We start from the raw sequence: 27,980 nt of genomic DNA, 5'->3' as shown, positions 1-27,980 counted from the left end.
CTACTTCGTAATTACTGCAGCCAAACACAGCACATACCTTTCCCCTCATGTTGAGAGGAGATATCAAGGAATGACACACGCTACTATTTAATTATGTCAACTCACTGAAAACGCATAAATAACACCAAAAACTTCACACAAAAATACACGTGCTCTTATGACAGAATCAGTACCGTTCAGGTCTATCCGCTAGAGTGAGCTCCAATAGCTGTCCCCCGATATCTCGCTCAGTGTCGTGTATTGTCTCTACTGTATTTGTTATGTTAGACAATCGATCAAATAAGTCGAAAAGTACCAACATTTCGAATTTCAATGTCGATTAATGTAAAAGTCGCTGGCAGATCGAGAATTGTAAAATGGCAGTGCCCGAGGATCATGTGTTTTCTGTGTAGTAAAAATGCTGTGTGAATGTTGCAATGTACAGAGTGATTTCTACAAGAATCAACCACGGGCCTATGTGCAGTTTACTAATTTTATAACATATCTTGTATACTAAAATAAAAATGACTCTAACGGAATATATATCTGCATTGTCAGATAACCCCTATTTTGGAGCCGGATTTGGATTATTTGGACTTGGTGCGGGCGCTGCAGTATTAAGGAAGGGACTGCAAGCATCCTTAATATTGTTCCGCCGTCACTATATGATAACCTTAGAAGTTCCATGTCGTGATAAGAGTTATCAGTGGTTGCTTCAATGGATTACCCTAAAGGGTGCAAGAAAGACACAACACCTCAGTGTAGAAACCAGCTTTGAACAAAAAGATACAGGTCATATAAAAACTAAATATGACTTCATTCCGAGTATAGGAACTCACTTTTTCAGGTAATTTAATATATCAGCTGCTATTCTTCTTGGTATACTAAAATGCTAGGCTATTTGCTTCTGGTATCCATTCTTGAAGCATATCATAAAAGTGGGGTGATAATTGGTTTAAGGGGAGAAAAGACGGGATTATCAACCATTATGTATTGGAGAGAAGGTTCAAATGTTTACAGACCGAAGGATTGCCTAAAGAAAGGAAGGGACAGGAAAAGCTGGAAAAGGTAATGACTCCCTATGCGTAACAACAGGGACAGAAGAGAAAAAGAGTTGACCAAGATAGGTTGGATAGGAAAGATCAAAGCAAAGAGCCTGGTGTAAATGTAAGCAATGCCAGACTGAGCTGTGGGATCCATGGTAACCATAATACCAAGGATGATTCAGGTAGGGGTAAAACTCAAGGATAAACAGACCACACGAGATAGATGGAGGCATGCCAGGGCATGATTGTCTTTTACCGACAGTTCTTAGATGCTCCATCTAGAGCGCTGATATTGGCTTTCGTAGTGGCACTTCCGTATCTGGCGGGCATATTTAGGGAGGAGAAAAATTGTATAAAAATGATGAACGATACCTTAAGTAGTAGAAAAGAGAGAGTCTTCCTTTAAGCTTGCCAGGGACCCACCAACTCGGCCCAAGAAGTATTCTCGTTTCTATAGAAGAATTTAAACTGAGATGGTGTAAATCAGCTGAATGCAACCATATGCTGTGTTCCTATTTGCTGGCCAGGTTTCGTATTGTCTCTGGTAGAGCTCTCATTGTGTTCGAGTTCAGGACTGCGATATTGAGTGGAAGAGAACTGCCAATTTGAAAGTTTCCCAGTGGTATTGTCACTAGCCAGGCCTAACCAATCCAGACCAATGGTGTTGTCTCGCAGGGTACTAGAGGCCTAACCTAGGGTCAAATATTCATTTATAGGATGAGGAGTAAGGGATTGGAATACATTATCAAGGGAAATGTTCGATAAATTTCCAAGTTCTTTGAAAACTTTCAAGAAAAAGCTATGTAAGCAATTGATAGGGAATCTGCCCCCTGGGCGATACCCCTAAATGCAGATGATTGATTGACCTAACCTATCCAGACCAATGGTTTTGCTTTGGAACTAAATGAGGCCACCGGACTAGTTATAAATAGAGAATTGTGTAGGTCCTGAGTGAATTCACAGTGATTTGGAGACTAAATATTGAAAGTCATAACTGTCTGTAATTAAGACTTTTTTTTTTTTTTTTTTTTTAATTTTGTTTCAGCCGTCAATGGACCACGTTTGACAATCTTTGCAGTACTTTTAGCCTTTTTGTGCCTTCATTCTCTGCCAGTATCTTTTCATCCCTTCTCCTACTGTATAGGACCTCCCTTTTCTCACCAGCATTTCCCCAGTCTGCTGGCCCCGTGATGTAGGGGTAGCGTGCCTGCCTCTTACCCAAAGGCCCCGGGTTCGATTCCCGGCCAGGTCAGGGATTTTTACCTGGATCTGTGGGCTGGTTCGAGGTCCACTCAGCGTACGTGATTAGAATTGACGAGCTATCTGGTGGTGAGATGGCGGCCCAGATCTAGAAAGCCAATAATAACGGCCGAGAGGATTCGTCGTGCTGACCACATGACACCTGCAGGACTTTGGGCTGAGCAGCGGTCACTTAGTAGGCCAAGGGCTGTAGTGCCATGGGGTTGGGGATTTCCCCAGTCTCCTGGAAACGTGGAACTTTTTGATGAGTTGTCTAAATTGATTTCTGTCCATAATATAAAATCTTCTGGAGTCTTCGTCAGGTCCCTCGTCGCTTCTTAAAACCATTTCAGCTCTGTCTTCCTAATCCTGAAGAATTGAAAGATTCTCTTTGTTAGTCTATTATTGTCCACCCTCAACAAGTGTCCATAGAACTGTAACCTTATTATTATTTTAGATATGGAGGAAACTGGATTAAAGTGGAGAGAACCAGAGAGCAGCACACCCTTGACCTTCATGCTGGGATCCCTTGGGAGACAGTGACTCTAACCTCCTTTGGACGAGACAGGCAACTCTACTTCAATATCCTGGAGGAAGGTGTGTACATAACATGACAGAATTATTGTATATTTCAAGAGTATAAGAAAAATTTTTAAGTAATGTAGTGCCATAATTTAAGGGGGGACCTACACCGTTGAAGTAGAAAAATAGGGTATATTAAACTTTTTTCTTGCAGCAAAGGAAATAAATACTTAAAGGAAACTTACTATGACAAACACATTATTCCTTAATAATATGCCTACATATTTAGAAATCATTTAAACACTATGCTATTATATATAATTAATTATTCAAAATGGCGTTGTATCATGGCCACTATTTTGCCATTTTTCTGATAATTTCCAAACACATGAATATTTTTCTGTGTTTTTTAAATTATGATTAGTTATGTTATAGTTACAACATGTACTAGAATTGGTGAAGTCCATCTAGTATAAATATTTTTCATGAAGTTATTTTCAAGTAGTCAATTTTGTCATTAATTTTCATTTGAAAATATATTTTTTAAACTAAACCAATGAAGGTAGCTCAATAATTCTGGTAAGTTATATCTTCTTCTCTATGAAATATACATGCTTGCAACATTTCATCTTAATACCTTAAAAACTTTCAGAGTTATCAGGGAAACGGTTCTGAAAAACGAAAGATACAGGAAACGAGCAACAAACTTACCGATAAAGGGCTTGTTTGGGTGACAGGGCTTCACTTTTTTGGTCATAACTTTGAAAGTATTGGAGATATTAACAAAAATTTTGCACTGTTATAAAGAGAAAAGTTCAATTTTAAATTTAAATATTAATTGAAATATCACATTTTTATTCGGTCGAAGGTATTGGTCCCCCCTTAAACCAGCTTAAATTTAATTTCAAAAGATGAATCATATGAATAGACATGATAATAAGCTTTATGGCTTTCGCCATGTTAAGAAAACAAGGTGAAATTCTTTACATTTCGCAGAGAACTTTAGCTCTGCGTCTTCAGAAGTAAATCTCATCTGTTCACGAGCAAAACTTCTCCAATGATGAAGTAATGCTTTACCGTTGGTCTAGGCCTATAGTAAGTGGTACTCTCATTCATCATCAGATGGGTCACTGTGCGCTACCTTCCGAGCTTCAGTTAAGATATTTCTTGTTACATCATATGTGTGTGCGAAGTAAACAGTAAGGTCATCAGATCAATCAGGGACGAATGTAGTAGAAGAAATAATAAATAAGAATAAAATGAAAAATTAAAATAAAGTGCAAAGGAAGACTGACGGGATAGAAGATTAGAATAGAGCCAAAGATAGAAAGAAAAATTTGTAGCAGAAAAAGCTAGGAAAAAATTTGTGCCGGTCAGGCATTGGGAGGTGGAACAATGTACTATAATTATTTTCACGAGAGTTTAATCCTGATGTAAACATGGTATGTCTATGCCTCTACCAAAGAAAGAGTTGTGATTTGCTGGGCGTGTAGTACCGACCTCCACCCTGTCAACATCTCGTGATCGGACGTACAGTGCTACACATCACATACGACTACAATGTGAAAGTCCCCCCACTACGAGAAGACTTCTTGTATTACACCATGCCTTTTGCCTTCATTTCTCGTTATTTAATCACTATTTTATAAACAAGGATATATAATATCTGCCCGTTTATGCCACAACTAACTACATCAGAAACACAAGACACCCTCAGGGATGATCAGTAAGGGATTGACATGCTCCAAAAAAAAAAAATGGTGTGGATCAAATTAATGGTAGATGATTTATTACAAAATTTCCGTCATCCTGAGAACTATGATTATGTAAGATGATCATTAAAATTTTAAATTTTATGTTCAATCTGGATGTACATACAAAATAAAACAAATGGGATGGTACACGTTAATAAGTTCCTACTAATTCTGACAAAATTGTACATTGAATCATCATTTTTGAATTTAGTGAATGTTAATTTTTATTTGTTAAGAGAATGATTTTCGTACACATGTCAAATCATGCCGGAAAATCTGAAACAAGATTTTTAAGTTACATGACTGCTCAAAATATGAAAATACAAAAATTTAACTTTAAGTTTCACTTAATTTCGCTTAATTAAATATCCCTCCAATTTAACTTAACATTTCAGTGATTATCTGTTCAGCGTAACCTCAGAATACACGTGACTTTACGTGACAAAAGTAAGCAAGTAAAAAAAAAATAATAATAATAATAATAAAAATTAAATCTTTAACCATGTGTAATGACCTTAACACAACACTGAAACTTAGGACAACGATGGTAACACACACATCAATAAATTACAATAAAAATAAAAATGACTCAACCTGTGGAAATAATAAAAGGAAATGCACGTAAGAAATCTCCCATTACCATCATCTACCAAGAAAAGAATTGCAACCAACTTCTTCTTCTTCTTCTTCTTTTATGACCACATAGGATCACTTTAGTCAGTCCGTCGTTCAGGTCTCTTTGAAGGGATTGTTCGGGCTTTGCGGTTCTCCCAGTACTTCTTCAGATGCTCCGATCTTCGTGCCCTTTCCTCAGTTGAAAATGTGCGTGTTGTTGGTTTGTTTTGTGTAAGGGTAAAGCGGAGGTTTGTATTCTTGAGTTTTGTATTCAATTTTATCTTATTTTTGGTGTCTTCTGTTGTAAGGCCTATTTCCTTCAGATCCTCTCTTACTTCTCTGATCCATTTACATCCTGTTGTGGTATTTTTTGAGACAAGATTGTGTTGTACTAGTTGTTTCAGAAGTCTCGAGTCCTGCATCCTCATGATATGTCCAAAGAATCCCAGTCTCCTCTTACGCATAGTATCTGTAATGGGTTCTAGCTCTTTGTACAGGACTTTGTTAGGTATTAACCGCCACTGTCCATCTTTCTGATATTTTTTGTTGATACAGGTTCTTCCAATCCTCCTTTCAATTTTCTGAAGTCTGTCAGTCTTTGATTGTTTATTCAGGTAAAAGAGTGATTGCAACCAACTATTACAAATATTACAATACGTGTCCACACGTTTTTCATCCATTTTTATGGAGATGAAATACTTCCATAAATGATGGCCTAAAACGACAGTAATCAGTCCGGTAGAAATAGTCTGGGTAATGGTGATCGTCAATATCTACATCGAATGCAAGTTGTTACAAAGATCTGCCGAATATTGAGGAATTGGGTAGTATCATACAGTTACGATTTAATATCGTTGTGATGATGCTCATCCAGTATGACAAGTGGCTCTAATAATCTCATACGCTCAATTTTATTTTATAAGAAGACATGTGGTTTACCTCATGGTTCGATAATACTTTTTGAAGACTCTACCGTCTATGGTTCTCTCACAAAAACAACTACTCGCAGATGTATCAAATGATGATAAATTATCTCTAAATATTCATTCATCATTATACACAACATCACAGAAATTAGATTACATGTGCTTCTGATCATAATGACGCGAAGATTCGTCCCCAAATAGCACATAAAATTATCATAATCCAATACAACATCTCTCCACATGGCACAACATGAGAGGGAAAATATCAAAATAATTCACAACATCCGTCCAAAATATAATGGATAAAATTACATAAATGACTTGTACCACCACACATGAATGTAATACTCAAACAATGTCCTCCCTTAAAAGTATGAAATCAGATTCAAAAGAAATCTATCCATATCACTAGCGTAGCATTCGTACGTCAGATGAGCCTCCTCCCTTATGAAAATGTAGCAAACACTTTTGGGAAAAATATAAGAGAAATAAACTCCGAAGAATAAAAATATTACATGTACACAATCCTCAATATTGTAATAATTGAATGGAAAAGTAATATTCACAAAAGGTTAGCCTATGACTGATATTTAAACCAGATACTCGTCCGATGACATGATTACTTAAACCCACGATGATGTTGACATTCAATCATCACGCACATTAAAAATTGTATAACTGAAGAAAATACAGACTCAATGTTGTATAACACAAGAAAATGACATGGTAAAGTTACTAAAAATCTACTCAAACTACTGTTCAACCAATAATCCCTTCAAGAAGAAAGTTAACTATTTATTACAGCTACATAGAACAAATAACACCCAGTATAAATGAATTGTCAACTTAACTTGGATGTCTTGATGACCCTGGTTTCCTTCTAGGCTGCATTCATGGCATTAGGATGCTGTCGGCATCGGTCCTCCTTTTTAGTGCTGCATGATGAGATGGGTGATGTCTTCGGGGAAAATAAATTTCCTAATGCTGGTCTTCATTGCCTCGTCCGTTACGAACTGGTACCTCTTGATGTTCACTGAAACTTACACGAAAATATTAGTATGGATTCTCAACTCGTGGTTTCACAATTGACATGTAATGATATGTACTCTCTTCATGAACACTATTGACGTCTGCTATGAATCTAGATTGTCTGTTAAATGATCGAGAAATGAGACTGTTCTCCTCGTGGTGGCGAGCAACAGCTGTCCAGGTCTATAAGACCTCACTGCGTATTGAATCTAACAGCAAGTGAGCACATGAACGATGCATAGTAAGTGAGAGTGTTCTTCACTGTGTACACCACATATATTCTGAGCTCTGACATCCAGCGTACCTTGTAGTTCGATTCACGTCCTAAATTCCTCAATTTTGTAAATAACATATCCCATGATTTCTTTTTAATTTATTAGTTAATTAATTCCATAATTAATTCTATTTCATAATATTATCATTTTTACCTTCTTAAAATACGTTATCAAATATTTTATGCACACTTGTTGGAGAGTGTTTGTTAAGACTTTGAATCTGAAGTTTTGATATTACAGGAAGTTTTAAATGTAAGGTTTCTCGTGGAAGGAGAGTCCAGCAGTATTAAAAAATTTATCCGTCTCTTCTGGCGGTGATAACGTTGGTCTTCACCCCTCAGTAGGTTATATAGAAAAAGAAAAAATAAAGTTACCCCTTTGATAGCACCGGTGAGCACTCAGCGTGGAGCACGTGGCGTACAGTCCTGTCACATAAAATTCTCTGCCAATTACAATAGACCTAAAATGTCACAATATGTTTATATTGCTGATTACATACTCTTCCAAACTCTCTAAATGTCATAAAATTAAATTAATGTGACGTACTGCTCTTCTTCGAGCTCGCATACAGTCGAGTGAGTGCGACGGTTGCTTCTCCAATGAAGTATGACTATGTCCACGTGCAAAGGCAAGGTGCTCCCCACCTATTTGTTTACATAAGGATTAATCTCTTGTGAAGAAAAGTATAGAACAAGGCTGAAGACATGGGAGCGAAAAGAAGAAAGAATAATACAGTAACACGGTGTTCACCCCAGACATTTTCGTCAGCCGGGTGGCAGGAATGTTTAGCCGGTCGGGAAATACTGTGCAAAAAATTAATATGATAACATTTCAATTTAATCTCCTCAGGGCATTAACAGTAATATCAGACAGGTAAATATCAACTGCAAAATTAAACTATTTTAGTATTATTATCATGAACAAGACATAAACGAGTATTTTGAACTTCTAGTGTTCTACTGCTCATTCATAATCATGTAACATCGGGACTTACCAGTAGGTTGCTGTGGAGTGCCATGCGGGTTTGTGATGTCATGTGGAATCGAATTTTCACATGCTATTCAATGCTAATTCAGGCACTGCTCGCTCGCGGACACAGTATGCAAGCAAAACATTTAAAGTCTGATGTAATTGATGCAATGACAATAATGAAGGTTTTTCATTTAAATACATTTTTTTACAGTATTTAAGTTTTAATTTGGAGCACCCAATGACTCAGATATGTATTAATATTATGCAACTAGCACGTGTCTTGGTTATGTTGATCCAAGTGTGTAATGGACTAGTATAACTTGGAAACAATTCACTAAACCCATGGGTAAATAGTGAAAATATCAAGCTCTATTTTTATTATTATTATTATTATTATTATTATTATTATTATTATTATTATTATTATTATTATTATTATATACATAGTTATGTACAACAGGTTGTCAATATGGACTTTATTTAGTATAAATCTTAGTCGTATCCTTTATTGTTTGGGTGTTGTTTGATCTGTCTTGTGTAACAGAACATGTTAGGTTTTGTCACGATACTTCTGCCGTATGTTTGACGACTTTATTCAATGTAAGAACACGTAATTAATAGTGTATAATGTGTTATTACCTGTATATGAGATGTAGTGTTGTGCAACACAGGGTAACAGTCTAGAACAATGCACCTTTGTCACTCGAATTTTACAGAATGTTCTGTCCATTTGTACATTTGTTATTGGAGACTCAAGAAGATATGAGAAAGCATGTTGTCATACTTTTCTAGAAGCCTGCCCAGGCAAGGTATATAAAGGACCATCTTGGGAGTTGAGTTGTTAGCGAAAGTCGTTAGTCGAATTAAGTGTGTGAACTCGTGATTTTGTTGACATGCTAATGTGGCAGTCAAGTTCAAGATGGTGGTTCATTAATATGTATGTTCATGTGTGTGCATCTTTGTGAATACAATAATGTTAGCCAGGCGGTCTGCAAAAAACGGCAGGGCAGTGCACCCATTAAGAAGGTCCTAGGGAGAACATTGGTAACAGGGGTATACGATTTATAAAAGTATCACCCATAGCACACAGCTTAGAGTGAACCATCCTGTGATGTGGAGAGCACGAATTTGGAAAACACCGAAACCAAATAACAATAGTGATAGGATAGTGAAGAGAGCTACCTACACGAATTCTTATTGGCTGGCAACCATGTGTTACTTAATTGATAGCTGTTGAAATTATTAGGACTTTTATGTATTTCCACAACTTCCAGTATAATCCTAGACTTGTAGTGATCAGTGTGGGTAAGAGCTCGAACATCTTGGAACATGACATCATGACCTGTTGATAGGGCACGCTCAGCTATTGCTGACTTGACTGGCTGGTTGAGACGGATTAAAAAAATATATATATATATATATTCCTTGATAAGAGTATGGCAAAAGCCCAAAAGCTTTTTTTGATGTTCCTTGATAAGAGTACAGCAAAAGCCCAAAAGCTTATTATCACGTCTGCTTTACGGGCTGTAAAGGTGTCAATATAAATAAAAGAATCATATGAATGTTACTTTGTATTCCTTGTAGTCATTGCCAACACTAGGGACCCACCAACCCACCCATAGAAATGTATTACTTTTATAAGAACCACACCCGGGCGACTGAAGTGGGACACTGATGATGATGATGATGATGAAGAAGAAGAAAATATTATAAATCATGTGACATTTTTCCATATGACTTGTGTCAACAGCCACTGCCATTGGCCAAAATTTATAAAATTTGGTGTCACACCCAGAGTTCAACATTGGTAGGTGTGAATGCCAACTGCAACAGAATAAAAAAAGTACCAAGGCACTGCTAAAATGACACGGTGATTGCGCCTCAGTCTCTGAGTAGGCTCTTTATATGTGCTCCAGACAATTTAGACCGGTGGAGTGTCACTTTGAGTAGAGCCCTGCATGGATGCGGATATCCGCAAATTGACGGGGAATCTTTTACGTATTTGCTTTACATCACACCGACACAGATAGGTTTTATGGCAACGACGGGATAGGAAAGGGCTAGAAGGGACTGTGGCCTTCATTAAGGTACAAACCCCAAGCATCTGCCTGGTGTGGAGAAGGGAAACCTCGAAAAAACCATCTTCAAACCCACTATCTCCCAAATGCAAACCGACAGCTACATGACCCGAACCGCGCAGCCACTCGCTCGGCTGAAAGGGAATCTGTTACCTGGGCGACAGTGATTGGTAGTAAAAGAATAAATGAAAAAGAAAACTTCTAGTGGCATCTCAAATGGAGATTGAGTCATGTATACCAGAAATACAAAGATTTAACATGGGCAGGCATTTTTCACTTTGAGAAAAGACTAGCTAAACTGTTTGTAGGGAATCTTCCACCTGAGTGGCAACCCTAAGTGCAGATCAGTGATTTATTTATTTATTTATTTATTTATTTATTTATTTATTTATTTATTTATTTATTTATTTATTTATTTTTTGTTTGTTTGTTTATTTGTTTGTTTGCTTGCTTGCTTATTTATTTATTTATTTTATTTTATTTTTTTTTTAATTTATTTACAGCCATGGTTACTTGTGTTTTAAGGCATGTAAAATTATGGTTTGTTCAAACATAGTCTTTGTCCAGCCAGACAGATGGCGCTGAAGGAACATGAGGGGAAGACCATCATGTACACAGCCATGGGTCCCGAGTGGAGGCAGTTTGGACATCCTCGTAAGAGACGTCCCATCACATCTGTCGTGCTGGATGTTGGTGTAGCTGAGAGGATTCTTGGCGATATCAAGGAATTTATCACTAACCCTTCATGGTACAGTGACAGAGGTAAGGTATTTGTATCATGAATCTACCATACCATACATGTATTTTTCTGGTACTAACCTATGCCCCACTAGACTTTGTATTCACTCATTGATCAATATCAGCCTGATTGGGACTTAATGTGCTTTTGAACCTATTTCTTTGACAACAACTTTAATTCTTAAAATAAATTGGGAAAGATGTTCCACCTAATCAGCACCTGCACCTACACGCACACACGTGCACTCACACACACATACGTTTTATTTTAGACTAGTTGTTCTCTTTGTTTCTCTCTGTTATTGTGTTAAGGAATAAATGTGCCATATACTTACTTTTCAAAAATATAGCAAGTGGTGACGAGGATGGGATAGAAATGTGATTTCAATTACATTACTGTTTGATATCTACCATACTGTGATTATCACTGAATTAGTAAGTAAGAGTCCCGTTTTATTTCTTAGCCCCTTTGATTACAGTAGATCCTAGCCTATTCCAGCAGTCGCTTACTTCATTTGCCAATATGCTATCTCAGAATCAACAGAGATTGTTTGAACAATTTCAAGTGCAACATGTAGTTTCAAACTCAGGTTCTAATATTGTGCCTTTCAAGAACAAAAATGAAAAATTTTCCTGCCGCATGGAGAGATTTGAAAATGATCTCACACTTAAGAAAAACACTGACGGTATGAAGAAGGCACAGCTACTGATTGCTTCTATTGATCCACTTCCCTACAATAACCTGTCTGCTTTCGTAGGTCCAGAAAAGCCACTGAGGGATCTGAAGTATAATGATTTAGGTGAATTTTTTTTGCAAATACCCTGAAGTAAAACAGTGCTGTTTTGCAACACTACTTCCCCTTGACATACCAAGATGAAAAGCAAACGATTCCCAAATGTGTTGCAACATTGCAACTTAACCTGTCAAACCGTGATTTTTATAGAAAATGTGAATGCCAGCAAACCTTGCCCAATTTATTCGCGGTATTCATGACAAATCAAAAAGAGAACAACAACATGCAATGGATAATACTACACAGAAGGTGTATACGGTACACAAATACCAACATTTACTTGAAGTTACAACATACAGCCTTTTTCACCTAGATGGGCTTTTCTTATCAATATCAGTTCTTTTACATCCATTTCTTCTCAGCTCCTGACAAGCTTATTTGTGCTTTCTAGCTTCATCAGTAAGGTAGGTATCAAGAGTCATTAACCCAATCAAAGTCCCCGCACGCTCGCTTAGAAATTGGATTTAAATCTTCCTCAACACGAGTAAGCCACCCCGTCAGAACTACTGTGCGCCACTACCGTAAATGGAACAGCAACCAGAATTTTCATGCACAGTTTTCAGTGAAGCATTCAAAATAATTGTACTCGACAACAATGATATTAGAACAAAGATTTTTTGGGGTAAATCTTGAAACATTCGGTTATATATGTAGAGGCAGTTCACTACTCATTATCAAAAAATTTAGGTCTCACAACATTTGACTTTGCTCAGTGTAATTGGATGCAAGGCTTATGAACCTGGGACATCAGAGTGCAGAGGGTAAAGTAGGCCTTAATTTTATCCTCATTAGTGTCAAAAGGCGCTTTTTATCGTCTTTTTCCATGTGGATCCAAATACACCCATTTCACATTTTTTACTTATCAGCCCAAGTTTCTCACACAATCTCATTTTTCCATTACAGATTGGAACTTCATTGACAGTTTCCACTACGTTCACTTACAGTTTTCCATGCACCTGTTACTTCTCTAACACAGATTCTCAATTTTTGTCGCTGCCCTCCCGACCATTTAAAATAAGGCAAACACACCTAGCCAACATTGGAAACAATCTTCAAGAACGGGACGGGACCGCTAAATTGAGAAGAAATTGAGAATGCTGCTATTCTAAAATTCTATTTTAAATTCATCGGAATTTTTCCATCACTTATCACCTATATTTCACCTGGCACGTTGTCTCCTCTCGAACTTGGTTTCTCAAGCTTTTTTGCTCCCCTCCTAGCCATTCATGGTGATGGTGTTTCTATAAAGACAGACTGTCAGCCTGAATTTTCAACACAGTGATTTCGTCTTGTTGTTTGAATTGTTATCAAACTAAAAAAATTTAGACTAAGAGATCCACAACGTCACTGTTAGCACTTATTGTTTCGTTTCCGTCTGTATCATTTATTTTATTTTCTTCTTAGGTGTAGCACACTGTTTGGATTCAATTATGTTTTATATTAAACTTTTTTCACTAAATTTGTCTCAGCGAGTTATTTTTATTGCTCCATCTAATGATGTAAATTATTGTATATTGTTATTATTTTTATTTCTGTCATGTCTCTTTTGTTTTTCTTTTGTTCCTTCATTATGTTTTTTGCACATTTTTAGCTTGTATTATGTAGATTACTTTATCGCCCCCTTATTTTACTGAAGATGGCTCAAACAAGTCAAAACATGTTTGAATTTTATTGCTCCATCTAATGCTGGAATTATGTTTTGTATTGTATTATGAGGATACATTCAATTTTTCCTTTGTAAAGTATCATTCACTATGTCTGTTCTTATGTGCGTGTTTGTCAGTTCCTGGTTTTTTTCATATTCTAGTACACTTGTTTGTTCCTTTTCTATTACATGCAGTTGATGAAGTTACTTCCATTTTGTTACATTCCAGGCATTCCTTATAGAAGAGGATATCTTCTCTATGGACCGCCAGGATGTGGAAAGTCTTCCTTCATCACAGCTCTCGCTGGTGAACTGGAGTTCGGCATCTGCGTTCTGAACCTGAGCGAGCGAGGCCTGACGGACGATCGTCTGAACCACTTGTTGAGCGTTGCCCCACAACAGAGTATCATTCTTCTGGAAGACATCGATGCTGCCTTTGCCAGTCGAGAAGAAAGTTCGCTGAGTATGATTAATTTGCTTCAGTGTTCTGTTTTGTACCCTTAAGGCTCCTCCTTTTTACTGCTGTTCCAGCATTCTATGAAGTGAATATAAGTGTAAGCATTTTTTTGCGTGTGCTATTGATTTTGTGGGGCTACCATTGGACATTAGCTGAGTCTAGCATTGCTTCCACTGTCTTGTGCTAAGTTCTTCTCTTTTATCTTGCGAGGCTGAGTGGCTTAGGCAGTCAAGGTGCTAGCCTTCTGACCCCAACTTGGCAGGTTCGATCCTGTCTAGGTCCATGGTATTTGAAGGTGCTCAAATATGTCAGCCTCGTGTGGGTAGATTTACTGGCACGTAAAAAAACTCCTGCAGGGCTAACTTCCAGCACCTCGGTGTCTTAGAAAACCATAAAAGTAGTTGGTGGGACGTAAATCCAATAACATTATTATTATTATGCGTGAATGGTCCCTTTCGGAACACACGAAGCTTTATTTATGATTTTGTTTGCAGAGGATCCAGGATACCATTATAAATGATCTGTTATTAGACATTATAAATCTTCCAGCTAACCCACTCCTGGCTGCCAGCACCTCGCCCCTGTGTGCCAAGTTGGGCCCACCAGTTGGCACTCAGCACACCCACTGAGACGCATGGCTAGTGCATACCGTACAGGCCACTGTGTAGGCTACTTGTGAAGCTACCGGCAATGCAATGCACTATGAGAGACTTTGTCTCTTTACCAAAAATTGATGCCTGCTTGGCCATCAGATGATATAGATGTTGATTCCCATAAGGAACCTGAAATATCCATCCCGAATGAGCAAACTCATAATACCAATATAAATGGTCCGTTATTGGACATTATAAATCTTCCAGCTAACCCACTCCTAGCTGCCAGCGCCTCGCGCCTGTGTGCCAAGTTGGGCCCACTAGTTGGCACTCAGCACACCCACCAAGACGCATGGCTAGTGCATACCGTGGAGGCCACTGCGTAGGCTACTTGAAGCCACCGGCAGTGCCAATGCTTGGCCATCAGATGATATAGACGGGGGCGAGGCGCTGGCAGCCAGGAGTGGCTTAGCTGGAAGATTTATAATGTCCAATAATGGACCATTTATATTGGTATTATGAGTTTGCTCATTCAGGATGGATATTTCAGATTCCCTATGGAAATCAACAATAGAAGGGCGCTTATCATATTACATGTATTGGTTTATCTGAACCACTGCAACTGCTTTTGGTTTGTAATAATATTTTGTATCTTGTAGGTAAAGCAGCATATGAAGGCTTAAATAGAGTAACCTTCAGTGGGCTCCTGAACTGTCTAGATGGAGTAGCGTCTACTGAAGCTCGTATTCTCTTTATGACTACAAACTATCTTGAGAGGTGAGTGAGTTCTTTCTTGTTATTCATCTTCTAATGGATATATTGTGTAAGTTCAGTCCCGATATTCTGATGATGAAATTGTTGTTTTAAGGGGAAAAACACCAAAATTATCAGCTCTTCGTAACAAATCAACGAAAGAACAGTTATCTCTCAGAAATGAATGTATCAGCTAAAGAAAAGGTAGGTCCAGGCAAGAAGAAAAAGAAAGACTCCATAAGAAGGTCAAACAATAGGTGCCTGACATAGTCTTTTAGATACACATTATGCTCTGCTGGTTCCGTGGTCACCACACACATGGTCAAAATGAGGTGATTGGTTGATGGAAGAGAAATTCATAGTTATTGCTGGAAGTCTGTCATCTGCCATATTAACTCATTAACGATGGACTACGTGAATTTAAATAGTTCCCTAGCTATGTGTGGACGACCAGCTAAATATTTTTTGAACATCACATTATTTTGCTCCGGTTTCCTCCAGTTTGATGGTCACTAATTCGTCACTAATTCGAGCTGAGGATCCACCATGAATACTATCCAAACAGGATGAACACAGAAGGGGAAAGGGATCCCAACAGGTCATTATACATAATGTTTTAGTATGTTATGTGTCTGTTTTTTTCCACATATTTCTGTATATGTTTGTAACTTGACATTTCATCACTCCTTATCATCCTTTCAGGTTAGACCCTGCTCTGATCCGTCCTGGCCGGGTGGATGTTAAGGAGTACATTGGCTACTGCACAAGACATCAGCTAGAAGTAATGTACCTTAGATTCTACCGAGGTGAACAGGCTGCTGGCAATGCTGCAACATTTGCAGAGGCAGTGATCAAGCATAATCGCCCTGTTAGTCCTGCACAAATCCAGGGCTACTTCATGTTCTACAAGCAGGAAGGACCTGAGGTGTTGGAGAACGTAGAGAGAATATGGTCAGCTAGCTAGGATTAACGTGGAGATCTTCATTAGGTCAACATAGGTAATCATATATATTAACATTGATGCTTTCACGGCCCGTACTTGTAGACATGATACAGGCTTTTTGGCTTATGCCTTGGCAAGAAAACAACATGAAACTCTTTACGTTTCACAGACAACTTTGCTCTGCTTCTTAAGAAGAACTCAAAAGCCCATATCACGTCTACTAATCATATATAACTTAATTAATATAATGCTGGATATTCTGTATTCCTACCTTCATTATAATTTATATGCTCAGGTAAGAAATCTAACAGTAGCGAAATATGTATAGAGGAGACTCACCTGATCTACCACCATCGTCCTCATCATCATCATCCAGCTCTCGCCATGTTGGGATGTTTCTGGCACTTTTCCATCTTCCTCTATCCAACCACCATTGTTCTTACTTAACTGTGTTCCAGTCCAGGTTTCTTCTAATTATACTACTCTTGATCATTTTTCAACCACCTTAATAATTATTAGTCTGGGTTTAGGGGAAACTCGGCAGAATCCACAGTATTATCTGTCTGTAGTATTATTTCTTTTCAGAATTTCTATGTCTTACTTTTATGTTTACATTTTAAAATTTTATTGTTAATAGTGGTTAAGTGTAAGAGAGGGCCGTGAGCCCTAACTTCGCCACAAATGTAAGTCAGGAATAAATAAATAAATTAATTAATTAATTAACACATTGACGATGGGCCCTGAACGGAGGCTGCTAACTGATGTAGACTGGATAGTACAAACCTCCAAGAAATTACACTGCTGCACTCAAAACTATTATAACTCAAAAATTATTCAAGATATCAACCTCAAACTTGGAATGTCCTCACTAAGTTGCTTAGTAGTCTGTGCGGTGTGATACTTTTCAAAGCAATACCGTTTATAGCTCCATTTAATAGTCTTTCTAAGCACTGTGTAGTAGGAATGCCCTGTTTGTGCATTTTTTTGTGTACTTATTGTATTCAAGTATACAAGGATTTCTCTTTACAGTTGCTCCCTGTTTAGTGTTAGCCATTTATCATTAGAAATATCTAATTCACTGTTACTTGGTACCTATTATACCCAGTCTGTACATGATTAATCACAATTATCGGTAGCCGTTGGCAACTGAATACGCCGCGCCATGTTGTCATCCGCACCAGAGCTCCTGGGAATAGCTCTACGTGTCCGACATTATTTTGTTAAATACATGAAGGTTTAAAGAAAGAAAGTTGCAGCAATAATTCATATTCCACAACTACACCATTTAGAACCCCTAACCCTGCCCACAATTTCATCAGTAGTCAAGGAAATACGAGGTGCATAAAAGCGAGAATTCTCATAACCCGTCACCTGTTGTCGGCTGAGAAACTATGAAAATTCTCAGGGCTCATGGCTCATCAGACAATGAATCTACATATAAATGTTGAAATACTTTGTCGTCACATAGGGCACGTTGCCATGGGCACGCCATCTTGTACAATGATTCTCGGCGCGCAAGAACACTCGCGTGTATCTGAGTTTCCATGGTGACAGAGACCGTACAATTAAAAAATTACACCGACACTAAAATTGAAAGTACTTAAAATTATAGCTAACAGATAGCAGAACAAGCTACAAACGATGTCCGTACATAAAATCTGAGATCTCCAGGACCCGTCGACAACCACTGGCCGGACGTCAATGTGTTAAGGCAAAAGTAATATAACACATTTTGAGAATGATCATCAAAATAATATTTACACACTGAAACAACTGTTACTTCTGCTGTATTTATTGAATATTTCAGAACATTATTATAATGCACTTTTTCAGTTAATTCACTTTGTTATAATTTTAATTCTTCAGCTACATTTGCAGCAGTTGTGTAATTCTGCAGAGTGGTATTGCTAATTCTGCAGCAGTCCATGAATTCACTGCCAGTAACACTGGAAATAATATTACTTGAAAGTGGTAACGAATATTGAAGAAGTACTTGTCTTCCAAACATAGTAAACGGATCAGTAAAACCTCATTAGTGCATTCTCATTAACACGTAGCTTAGCATCTCATAAATTCGAAGTACCGATTCTCATTGTATTAAATCTGTAATAAAGAGCCCTCGCCACAGTTGCATGATAACGGGAAAAGGCCTTAAATTTCAGAACTTCACAGGCTATGTTGCAACTTCGGGGAGCAAGGCTTGAATTTCAGAACTTCACAGGCTAAGTTGCAACTTCGGGCAGCAAGGCATTAGCCTCAGAAATTTTTGCTTGCTGGTTAACAGTGAGATTGCTGAATAACACAGTGAGCCTGTTTGTGCTTGTATTTCGCATTCCATTCAGAAATTTATTTTGTGTTTGAGTGGCACAGTGAAGGGTAGCGAATATTTGTTGCCTGATAGCCTACATCTGGATAAGGAACATAATTGTGTGAAGTTGACTAGTGTCGTGCATATTTGTCTTGCGACAGCCTAATTAAGGATTCAGAAAAAGTTGTGAAATTCCTTACTAATGAAGACAAGATTAAAATCTATCAGAAAGGGGATTGGCACCTGCATCTTGAAGCACGCAGAGGTAGCCTGAGTGTTGAAATTCACACCTTCGAGTTGGGGGTGGTGGTGGTGATTATTGTTTTAAGAGGAAGTACAACTGGGCAACCATCCTCTATATAACACTAATCAGAGAGAAAAAATGGAAGGGGTCCGACACTTCGAGAAGTGAAGGTATCAGCCAAAGGAAGACAAGGGCCACGAAGGGCATGAAAATGAAAAACTCCCTAGGCCTCCATACGTAATACCGTCGGGGTCTGAAAAGAACAAGAGTTGACCAAGGGAGGTCGGATAGGATAGATGAAAGTGAGGAGCCTGGCACAAGTAAGTGGGAGCAATGCCAGGACTCAGCTGAGGGCTCCGTGGTCGCCAACCCACGTTCCAAAGTTCAGAGCCCCTGGGGCCCCTTTTAGTTGCCTCTTACGACAGGCAGGGGATACTGTGGGTGTTATTCTACCGCCCCCACCCACAGGGGGACCTTCGAGTTGGCCAAAGTCGCAGTCGCCCATATGGTCAAGTGTAACCTCCAATTCATTTTCCAAGAGTGTGACCAGAAAATAATGTTTAATAACCCACTGGTCCAAAATAAGTCTTCTATTACCATTTGTTTTAGAAAGAGTGTGATCTGCAATAATACTTTGATATTTTTATGGGCCCCTGTGCAAATATTTTCATGTTTACTAAAGAACCCATGCTGTTCCATAGCATTCATTATAAATAGGTCAGTCAGATAACTCGTCTTGATGTGCCTGTTGTAGTCATCTTGTTTTGTCTGCCCTTTTCAATGCTTTTATGAACATCAAATAAGAAGTGTGTTATGGTATGCTGCAGTTTGTAGTCAGAATTCATCCATTCTTATGCAATCATGCCATCTGTCTGGTAAAAATCTATCTGTATATTCACTTTTAAAATTTTTTAAATTTTTTTATTCCTGCAGTTCTTGATGCAAAGCTTGGTATTGTGTCGTAGGAGGTGGTTCTTCTATATAGCTCATAGGTTAGTCTTGAAAGAGAATCTTTTGCCAAGCAGAGAACTTTTAAAAATACTCGTACATGGCCTTCACTCTTTCTAGTGTAGCTAGGTTATCCTTTGATAGGTGTTCCCAGATAATGTCCAAGGCGTATGTGATGAATAGGGTCTGTTTTTACTTTTTTTTTTCTCTTACAAGGAAACATCGGCAATGGTTAAGTCACCCTTCGTGATGAAACTCGGAAAGCACATTGAGGTACACGTAAAAATGATGTCAGAATCAATTTTGGGTGCCGACATTCATTAGGGCGTTAACTAAGGGGCCTAAAAGTTGCGACATTTCAAGTTCCGCGCGAACAGTGATGAATACCTGCTGGCCAATGCTTAGCCGGCACACTGCTTTGTGCCACACCTCTGTACCTCCTCCCCTACACACCTCCGTCCCTCCTTCTGGTTCGTCACTGCACGTTTCCCTTCTCCCCGCGCCTGCCCATCTGCTTAGCTGTCAGAAGAGAACCCTTGCTACACTTTGCGTACTCTATCAGTATTCCTCATATCTCTCCTTTGTAATTTCCACATTGTATTAGTCAGTTTACGTTTTCTGAAATGTAAACGTTCGCACCGGGCAAGTTGGCCGTGTGGTTAGAGGCGCGCGGCTGTGAGCTTGCATCCGGGAGATAGTGGGTTCAAATCCCACTGTCGGCAGTCCTGAAGATGTTTTTCCGTGGTTTCCCATTTTCACACCAGGCAAATGCTGGGGTTGTACCTTAATTAAGGCAACGGCGGCTTTCTTCCAACTCCTAGATCTTTCCTATCCCATCATCGCCATAAGACCTATCTGTGTCAGTGCGACGTAAAGCAATTAGCAAAAAAAAAAAAAGTAGGTTGCCTGTTGTTAATTGTGTTTTGTTTCGGTTTTCTTTTCACTATTTTTTAATGTTTCGAATTGATCAAAGATTGTTTTTGTTTACTATCAGTTATTGATGGGGAGTTTGCCCGATGTAATGTATATGGAGTCATTTATTGTGTTGCCTTGTAATTGTTTGTTGTTGTACCAGTTCGTACAATAGCCATTTAACTTTTTGCTTATGTAACTGCCATTATACCCAGAAGACTGTAGTGTGATACTTTAATATCGGTACTTGTTGAATACATAGACCTTCGTCAGCTATAACGCAAAAATACCGGTAAAGTAAGACTACAGGTCTGCCTGTGATTACTGTATATCTACTGCATATATAAATGCACATCTTTTTTATTTTTCAAGGCTTTTCTTATTACGGCAAACTTTTCATACTCATGTCAAGATTGCCTATGCATTAAATTGATTTATATTTGACAACCATTGCTGCAATTGAAATGTGTTGTGTCTGTCACTGCAAAACATAAATAAATCATTCAGTACAAGCACAAATAAAAACATTCTACCTATAGGCCTATTCCTTATACCAGAGTAAGCAATACGGAAAATACCAGTAGTTTCAAACTCAGAGTTTATAATTGTTGTTGTTGTCGTCCGCGATGTCATTACGTTATGACACAACTGATAGCGTACACAAAATGGGTGGGGAGAAGGGGACATAAATAGAAGATCTGGACCTGTAACCAGGTTTTGATATCCCGAGGTACCGAATCTCATTACATTCATTGAGATCCTCTACCCGGGCACGAAATTTCTTTAAATAAAAAGGTATTTAATGTTGTTTAAAGGTGGTAGATTTATTTAGTGGTGGGTGATTTGATTTAATTAATTCCGTATGTATGTCCACTATAAAGGATTAATAACATTATAAAATTGACTCTCACCAACACCAAATCAAAAGTGAAGTTTAGGGGTGAAACATCAGAGACATTTGAAATTAAAACTGGACTACGGCAGGGAGATGGGCTCTCACCACTATTATTTAATTGTGCTCTAGAAATGGTAATGAGGGAATGGTTTAGGAAATGTCTCCCAAAAATAAAGATTGGCCAAAAAATCAAAACAAATTGCCTGGGTTTTGCTGATGATTCAGCATTACTGCAGTTGACATACAAGAAGCAAAAACTCAGATATCAGAACTTCAAAACATTGCAAATAAAATTGGCCTCAAAATATCATTTAAAAAAACAGAAATTATGCCCCCAAAACCAACACAACTAAAAGAAGTTACCATAAATGGTAATAAAATCAAAATAGTAACTCAATTTAAATATCTTGGAGAAGTAATAACACATAACCTAAATGAAATAGTCTCAATCCAAACAAGAACAAATAGATTACCTAAAGCACAAAAAGTAACATGGGATATCTACAAAAAGAAATGTCTATCAATAAATACAAAAATAAAACACTACAACACAGTTATAAAACCAGAAGCTACATATGCAGCAGAAACATTTTTTTACCTGAATAAACAATCAAAGACTGACAGACTTCAGAAAATTGAAAGGAGGATTGGAAGAACCTGCATCAACAAAAAATACCAGAAAGATGGACAGTGGCGGTTAAAACCTAACAAAGTTGTGTACAAAGAGCTAGAACCCATTACAGATACTATGCGTAAAAGGAGACTGGGATTCTTTGGACATATCATGAGGATGCAGGATTCGAGACTTCTGAAACAACTAGTACAACACAATCTCGTCTCAAAAAATACCACAACAGGATGTAAATGGATCAGAGAAATAAGAGAGGATCTGAAGGAAATAGGCCTTACAACAGAAGACACCACAAATAAGATAAAATTGAATACAAAACTCAAGAATACAAACCTCCGCTTTACACTTACACAAAACAAACCGACAACATGCATATTTTCAACTGAGGAAAGGGCATGAAGATCGGAGCGTCTGAAGAAGTACTGGGAGAACCGCAAAGCCCAAACAATCCCTCAAAGAGACCTAAATGACAGACTGACTAAAGTGATCCTATGTGGTCATAAAAGAAGAAGAAGAAGAAAGGACACTACCGACAGCTTTAAGGCATTTTAGAAGTAAATAATAATTTAAGCGTAGGTAGGACGCGGTACCCCATCCCTCATTTGACCACGCCCGGTGGTACTTAACTCGGAGTTGTACCCACGAATGTGACAACTCACCGGAATTGCAGGAATGAAAATATAACATTTGAATAAAATATGGGTATATTAGTTTAGGTTATTTATTATCATTATGTGTGAAACAGAACGTTATTTAAAGGATTTCAATAATTATAGTACAAAAAGAAGCAAAGTATAGAGTCAGTCCCATTCAACAGCTAAGCAGCCGGCAAGCGCGGGAAGAAAGGAAACGTGCGGTAGCGAACTAGTTGGAGTGGGGAGGGGTGGAGGTGCAGAGGTGTGTTTCCAGGCACGCAGTGTGCCGGCTTAGCGTTGGCCAGCAGGTATTCATCGCTGATCTCGCAGAACTTGAAATGTCGCAACTTTTAGGTCCCTTAGTTAACGCCCTAATGAATGTCGGAACCCAGAATTGATGCTGACATCTTTTTTACTTGTACCTCAACGTGTTTTCCAAGTTTCATTGCGATCGGCGACTTAGCCATTGCCGATGTGCCCTTGTCAGCGTCACTTAAGTTGTCAGGAACGCTCTGCCGCCTGTTAAATATATTTGAAAGCTGGGAAAGGTTAGAGACTCAAAGAGTATCTAGAAGGGAATAATATTCTTCCTGATCAGAGGAAGTGTATACTCTCTGGCTTGACAGATAGTAATCAAACATGGCTGCATGCATTGACATTACTTAGGATGAAAATCATGTATCGGAATATTAATGAAAGTGTTAGTCGCTTAGCAACCTGCTAAGAACAGAATGTGTTGGGGGTTAGGATAAGCCTTCCCCTGCAATTATTGGAGTGACCATTTAATGATTTGATTTTATGATTACTCAAAGCTGGCTGTACAAGAGACCTATCAATGTCTCATGATTCACCAGCAGGTAATTCCGGTCCAGTACAACGGCCTGATGAATTTGCCTAATCTGTTTTTAGTAAACTCTTCTATTGTATAGATTGTGTGGTCTTTTTTACACCTTTCAGAGCACTGTTGTTATTTTATAATCCACAGCGGAAATGGTTTTCATGTTGTTTTCCCGTGTTTTTACTTCTTTTAATATTCTGCGCTCATGCTTAGAAACAGTAGATATAGTTTTCACTGTACCCGCGGATACACAATGTAAAATGTCATCGTATCAGAAAAAAATCATATTTAGTGTTTCCGTATCCCTTTTGGATAGTTTTTATTCATGTATTCAGTAGTACGTTTTCTCGCTTAACACATTCTTTTTCCTTGTCCCCTGCAGAAACGTCTTAACGAGGTTTTACTGTATTTACTTTTTATGTTCCTTGATGCTGCCTCCAGGGGGATCTGTTACACAATTGCCTTTACTTTCAGAGTACAAGATATTTAAAGGTGCAAATGGAAGAAAGGAGCAATTGATCGTGCTCGATGCAACACACGTGCACAATCATTGTTTACATTGAGATATCCCATTGTAAGGAATGGCTGTTAAAATACAGATAAATGGGAATTCACGTCAAACATGTTTTTCACTTCATTTGACAACATTGTTATTTAAAAAATAAGGAATGAACTTTCTGGTGCTACATATGGAATATTCCTTTTTCTTTTTTTTTTTTTCTTTTTTTTTTTTTAAGACAAGGGTTGGAAAGAAAGAGATATAAAAATTAATGGGTTTAAACCCTCGGAAATCTAAGAAAAGAAAAATTCATAAGGAATATTCGTAAGAATTAAGCCATCAATATGGTGGTCATGCAGCGCTGATCTTTACCATATGGCAGCCTGTCTCAGAAGCTTCAGATTTCTTCTAACAGAAATAGCTTATTTTTTGAAAGAAATTTCCATATGAGTTAAAGCTTTTAAATATTCCAATGTGGATTTGGTCCCATTCCTATTCTGAGGCCAGAATTTCAATTTCCCTCAGTCAGCACACTGAAACTACCAGCTACCAACACTGCATGTAATATTTTTAAAAAAGGTCATTCAAAATTGAACATTGAAGAAAGATTTTTTTGCAAGAAGTGTTGAACTATTTTATTGTAAATAGTCTGTATATTTGTCTTTAGTTATTCTTAACAGTTCATAAAGAACATGGGTTCTTCCGTTTTTAAATTACTAGACAGCATCAATGTGCTTTATAATCTACTACGAGACGTTATGGCTGATGGTCTCAAATAAGATGAAACATGTTCTAGGATATGTTTTATATGTTTTTATATTAAATAGTTAAATTGGGTGGACCATTGAACCTAACATTGTTTCTTATTTTAAACTGTATCAATACGGATCTATAAGATGAAGTTTGTAAATTGTACATACCACTTAGTCGAGCAGCTCATCTCCTTTCTCCCAAGTCTTCGCAGCCCAAACCTTGCAACATTTTTGTAACGCTATTCTTTTGTCGGAAATCATCCAGAATAAATAGAGCTGCTTTTATTTGGATTATTTCTAGTTCTTGAATCAAGTAATCCTGGCGAGGGTCCCATACACTGGAACCATACTCTAGTTGGGTCTTACCAGTGACTTATATGCCCTCTCCTTTACATCCTTACTACAACCCCTAAACACCCTCATAACCATGTGAAGAGACCTGTACCCTTTATTTACAATCCCATTTATGTGATTACCCCAATGAAGATTTTTCTTTGTATTAACACGTAGGTACTTACAATGATCCCCAAAATAAACTTTCACCCCATCAACGCAGTAATTAAAACTGAGAGGAAACTCACAACTTGACTTTTTACCCCATTTATCATCATACCATTGCTTACTGTCCATCTCACAACATTATCAAGGTCATTTTGCCGTATTTCACAATCTTGTAACTTGTTAATTATACAGAATAACATCATCAGCAAAAAAAAACTTATCTCTGATTCCACTTCTTTAGTCATAACTTATCATTTGGGGTAAAAGAAACATAAAGGTGCCATAATACTGTCTTGAGGAATTCCTCTCCTAATTATTACAGAGTCAGATAAAGCTTCGGCTACTCTAATTCTCTGAGATCTATTTCTAGAAGTATAGCCAACCATTCGTCACTCTTTTGTCTATTCCAATTGCACTCATTTTTGCCAGTAGTCTCCCATGATAATGTTATATAGTTATTCTTGTTTCATTATTCTTGTGCCTAATTGTACAGAATATCTTTTTTCTTGATCTTTTTCAGTTCTGAAGATTGTTGCGGAGAGAGTGTTGAAGACAGTAGGAGCAATTTTGAGCCTGCTCAACATTTGTTACAAGATGAAGCTTGTGAATGATGAAACAAATGTACAGGGAATGTTTCATCTTGGTGCTGTATTTAAAATCAAAATACCTGTATCAAGTCTTGTTCTTGGCCAGTCTTGTGCCTCAAAGGAAGTACAGTATGTTATAGAAAGGCCAGTTGAATGTACAGTCACTCAAAAAAAGAATGAGCACATGGTATTATATGAGGTCCTTACAGGTACATTTTTCTCAGAAATAACCTATTGATACATTGTTTGTTGTGGAAGGTGAATTGAAGACATGCTCGCAAAAACGGTCTAACCCTCACTTTGCTTGAAAGGAAAATCTTTTCATAGCAATTTTAAGTTGTTTTATTGCAGACTAGCGATGCAGTAGCTAAATGAACTTAAGGGAAGTTGTATACTCAATGTACATGTGTTAGTGTAACATACCTACCTGACTTTGTGATAAATGGAAGGGAAATACAAATAATTCTGGCAATAAATTATATAATATAGATAAGGAAAGTGTTGTTACAAACAAATAATACATAATATATCAACAAATGCAATAATGAGGTTGGCCTACAGGTACTTAATCCTGTACCTTAACCTAATCATAATCAGGAATATCAAAAAGTGGATCGTCTTCTTCTTCTTGAACGGGACTACATGCATTGGAAGCAAGATTTCTGTAGTATGCATGATACAGAGGGGGTATGTAATCCAACATTTCTCCTCAGGTTAAACACTCAAATTTTCACCTACTTTATTCCTCTAAATGATCCCTCCTGATATTAGCGTATGTAGGAATAGTTACTATTCATGTTGCTCAATAGATAGCAGCACCTAACTCACTTTTTTTTAATTTTGAGGGTTAGACCGTTTTTGCGAGCATGTCTTCAATTATATTGATAATAATTAAATCAAATAAAATATTCAGGGTGAGGAACATACGATACCATGCGCTCATTCTTTTTTTTTTAGCAACTACAGTATATACTTTTATACAGTTTGTTGAATAAATGTGTTGTAAATATTGGTGTATCAGTTACTCATTTGGCTTGCTATATACTACTCGTATTGGCTCATTAACGTTGTATATAGAAAGAAAAGCTGATGAACACTACAATTCCTCCTATGGAGACCGCATTGATGTGCTGTTTGCCACTTGCGTGGATTCTGAATATGAATTTGCTTTCACATTTCATCACTAATGTCGATATCACCGAAACAACAGTTTTATTTGAGAACAAGTCTTAGGGAGAACCCAAGGCTCCGGACTCGCCAACACTACAATTCAAGCGTTGAATAAATTGTGTAGCCGGAAGCTTGCCTTCAGAAGATGGCGGGTTCAAACCCCATCGTCAACAGCCTTGAAGATGGTTTCTCATTTTAACACCAGATAAATGCCAGGTCTGCACCCTAATTAAGCCCGTGGACTGTATCTTCTCAGCTTTAGCCTTTTCTATTGCATTTTCATCAAAATCTTATGAATTACTCCAATGTTAAACACATCTTCACCATATTTCAATCAGGCCCAGCTGCAAGGCATATCCTCCACTGTCTCCTATCCCTTGCTCTCTTCAGTCAGTCGTTCCCAATACCAGTCTACCTCAGGTCTTCATGCTGTCCATCACTCCAATGTTTCCTTGGTCTGCCCAATGCTCTCTTCCCTTGGAAGCAGCTTCACAGGCAATCTACATGTGCCCATTCATGAGACATGCCCTGTTGACACTTCTTTGGATCTTTATACCTTTGATCCAGCTCACAATTTAACCATATGTGCCACTAAACTAAATAAAATAATAAGTGAGTTATTCCACCTTTTCAATACAAATTAAATAGTGTTTATTAAATAAACATTTAATGAGACTAGTTTCGACCTATTTAAAGGCCATT

The 27,980-nt window shown here is 37.8% G+C and overlaps 1 protein-coding gene across 1 annotated transcript; it reads left to right on the top strand.

The window, feature by feature from the left end:
• Nucleotides 1-357: 357 nt before the first annotated feature.
• Bcs1 (Bcs1 chaperone) lies at nt 358-27,132 on the top strand. Its single transcript, XM_067158386.2, has 7 exons — nt 358-826; nt 2,722-2,861; nt 11,003-11,197; nt 13,842-14,075; nt 15,322-15,439; nt 16,118-16,413; nt 26,042-27,132. Exons 1-6 carry the CDS (start codon nt 504-506, stop codon nt 16,377-16,379), a joined length of 1,272 nt encoding a protein of 423 aa, XP_067014487.1. The 5' UTR covers nt 358-503; the 3' UTR covers nt 16,380-16,413; nt 26,042-27,132.
• The last annotated feature ends 848 nt before the right edge of the window (nt 27,133-27,980 follow it).

The sequence above is a fragment of the Anabrus simplex genome, chromosome 14, assembly GCF_040414725.1.
Source record: "Anabrus simplex isolate iqAnaSimp1 chromosome 14, ASM4041472v1, whole genome shotgun sequence".
Lineage (NCBI taxonomy): Eukaryota > Metazoa > Arthropoda > Insecta > Orthoptera > Tettigoniidae > Anabrus > Anabrus simplex.
This window is presented reverse-complemented; position numbering and strand designations above follow the sequence as displayed.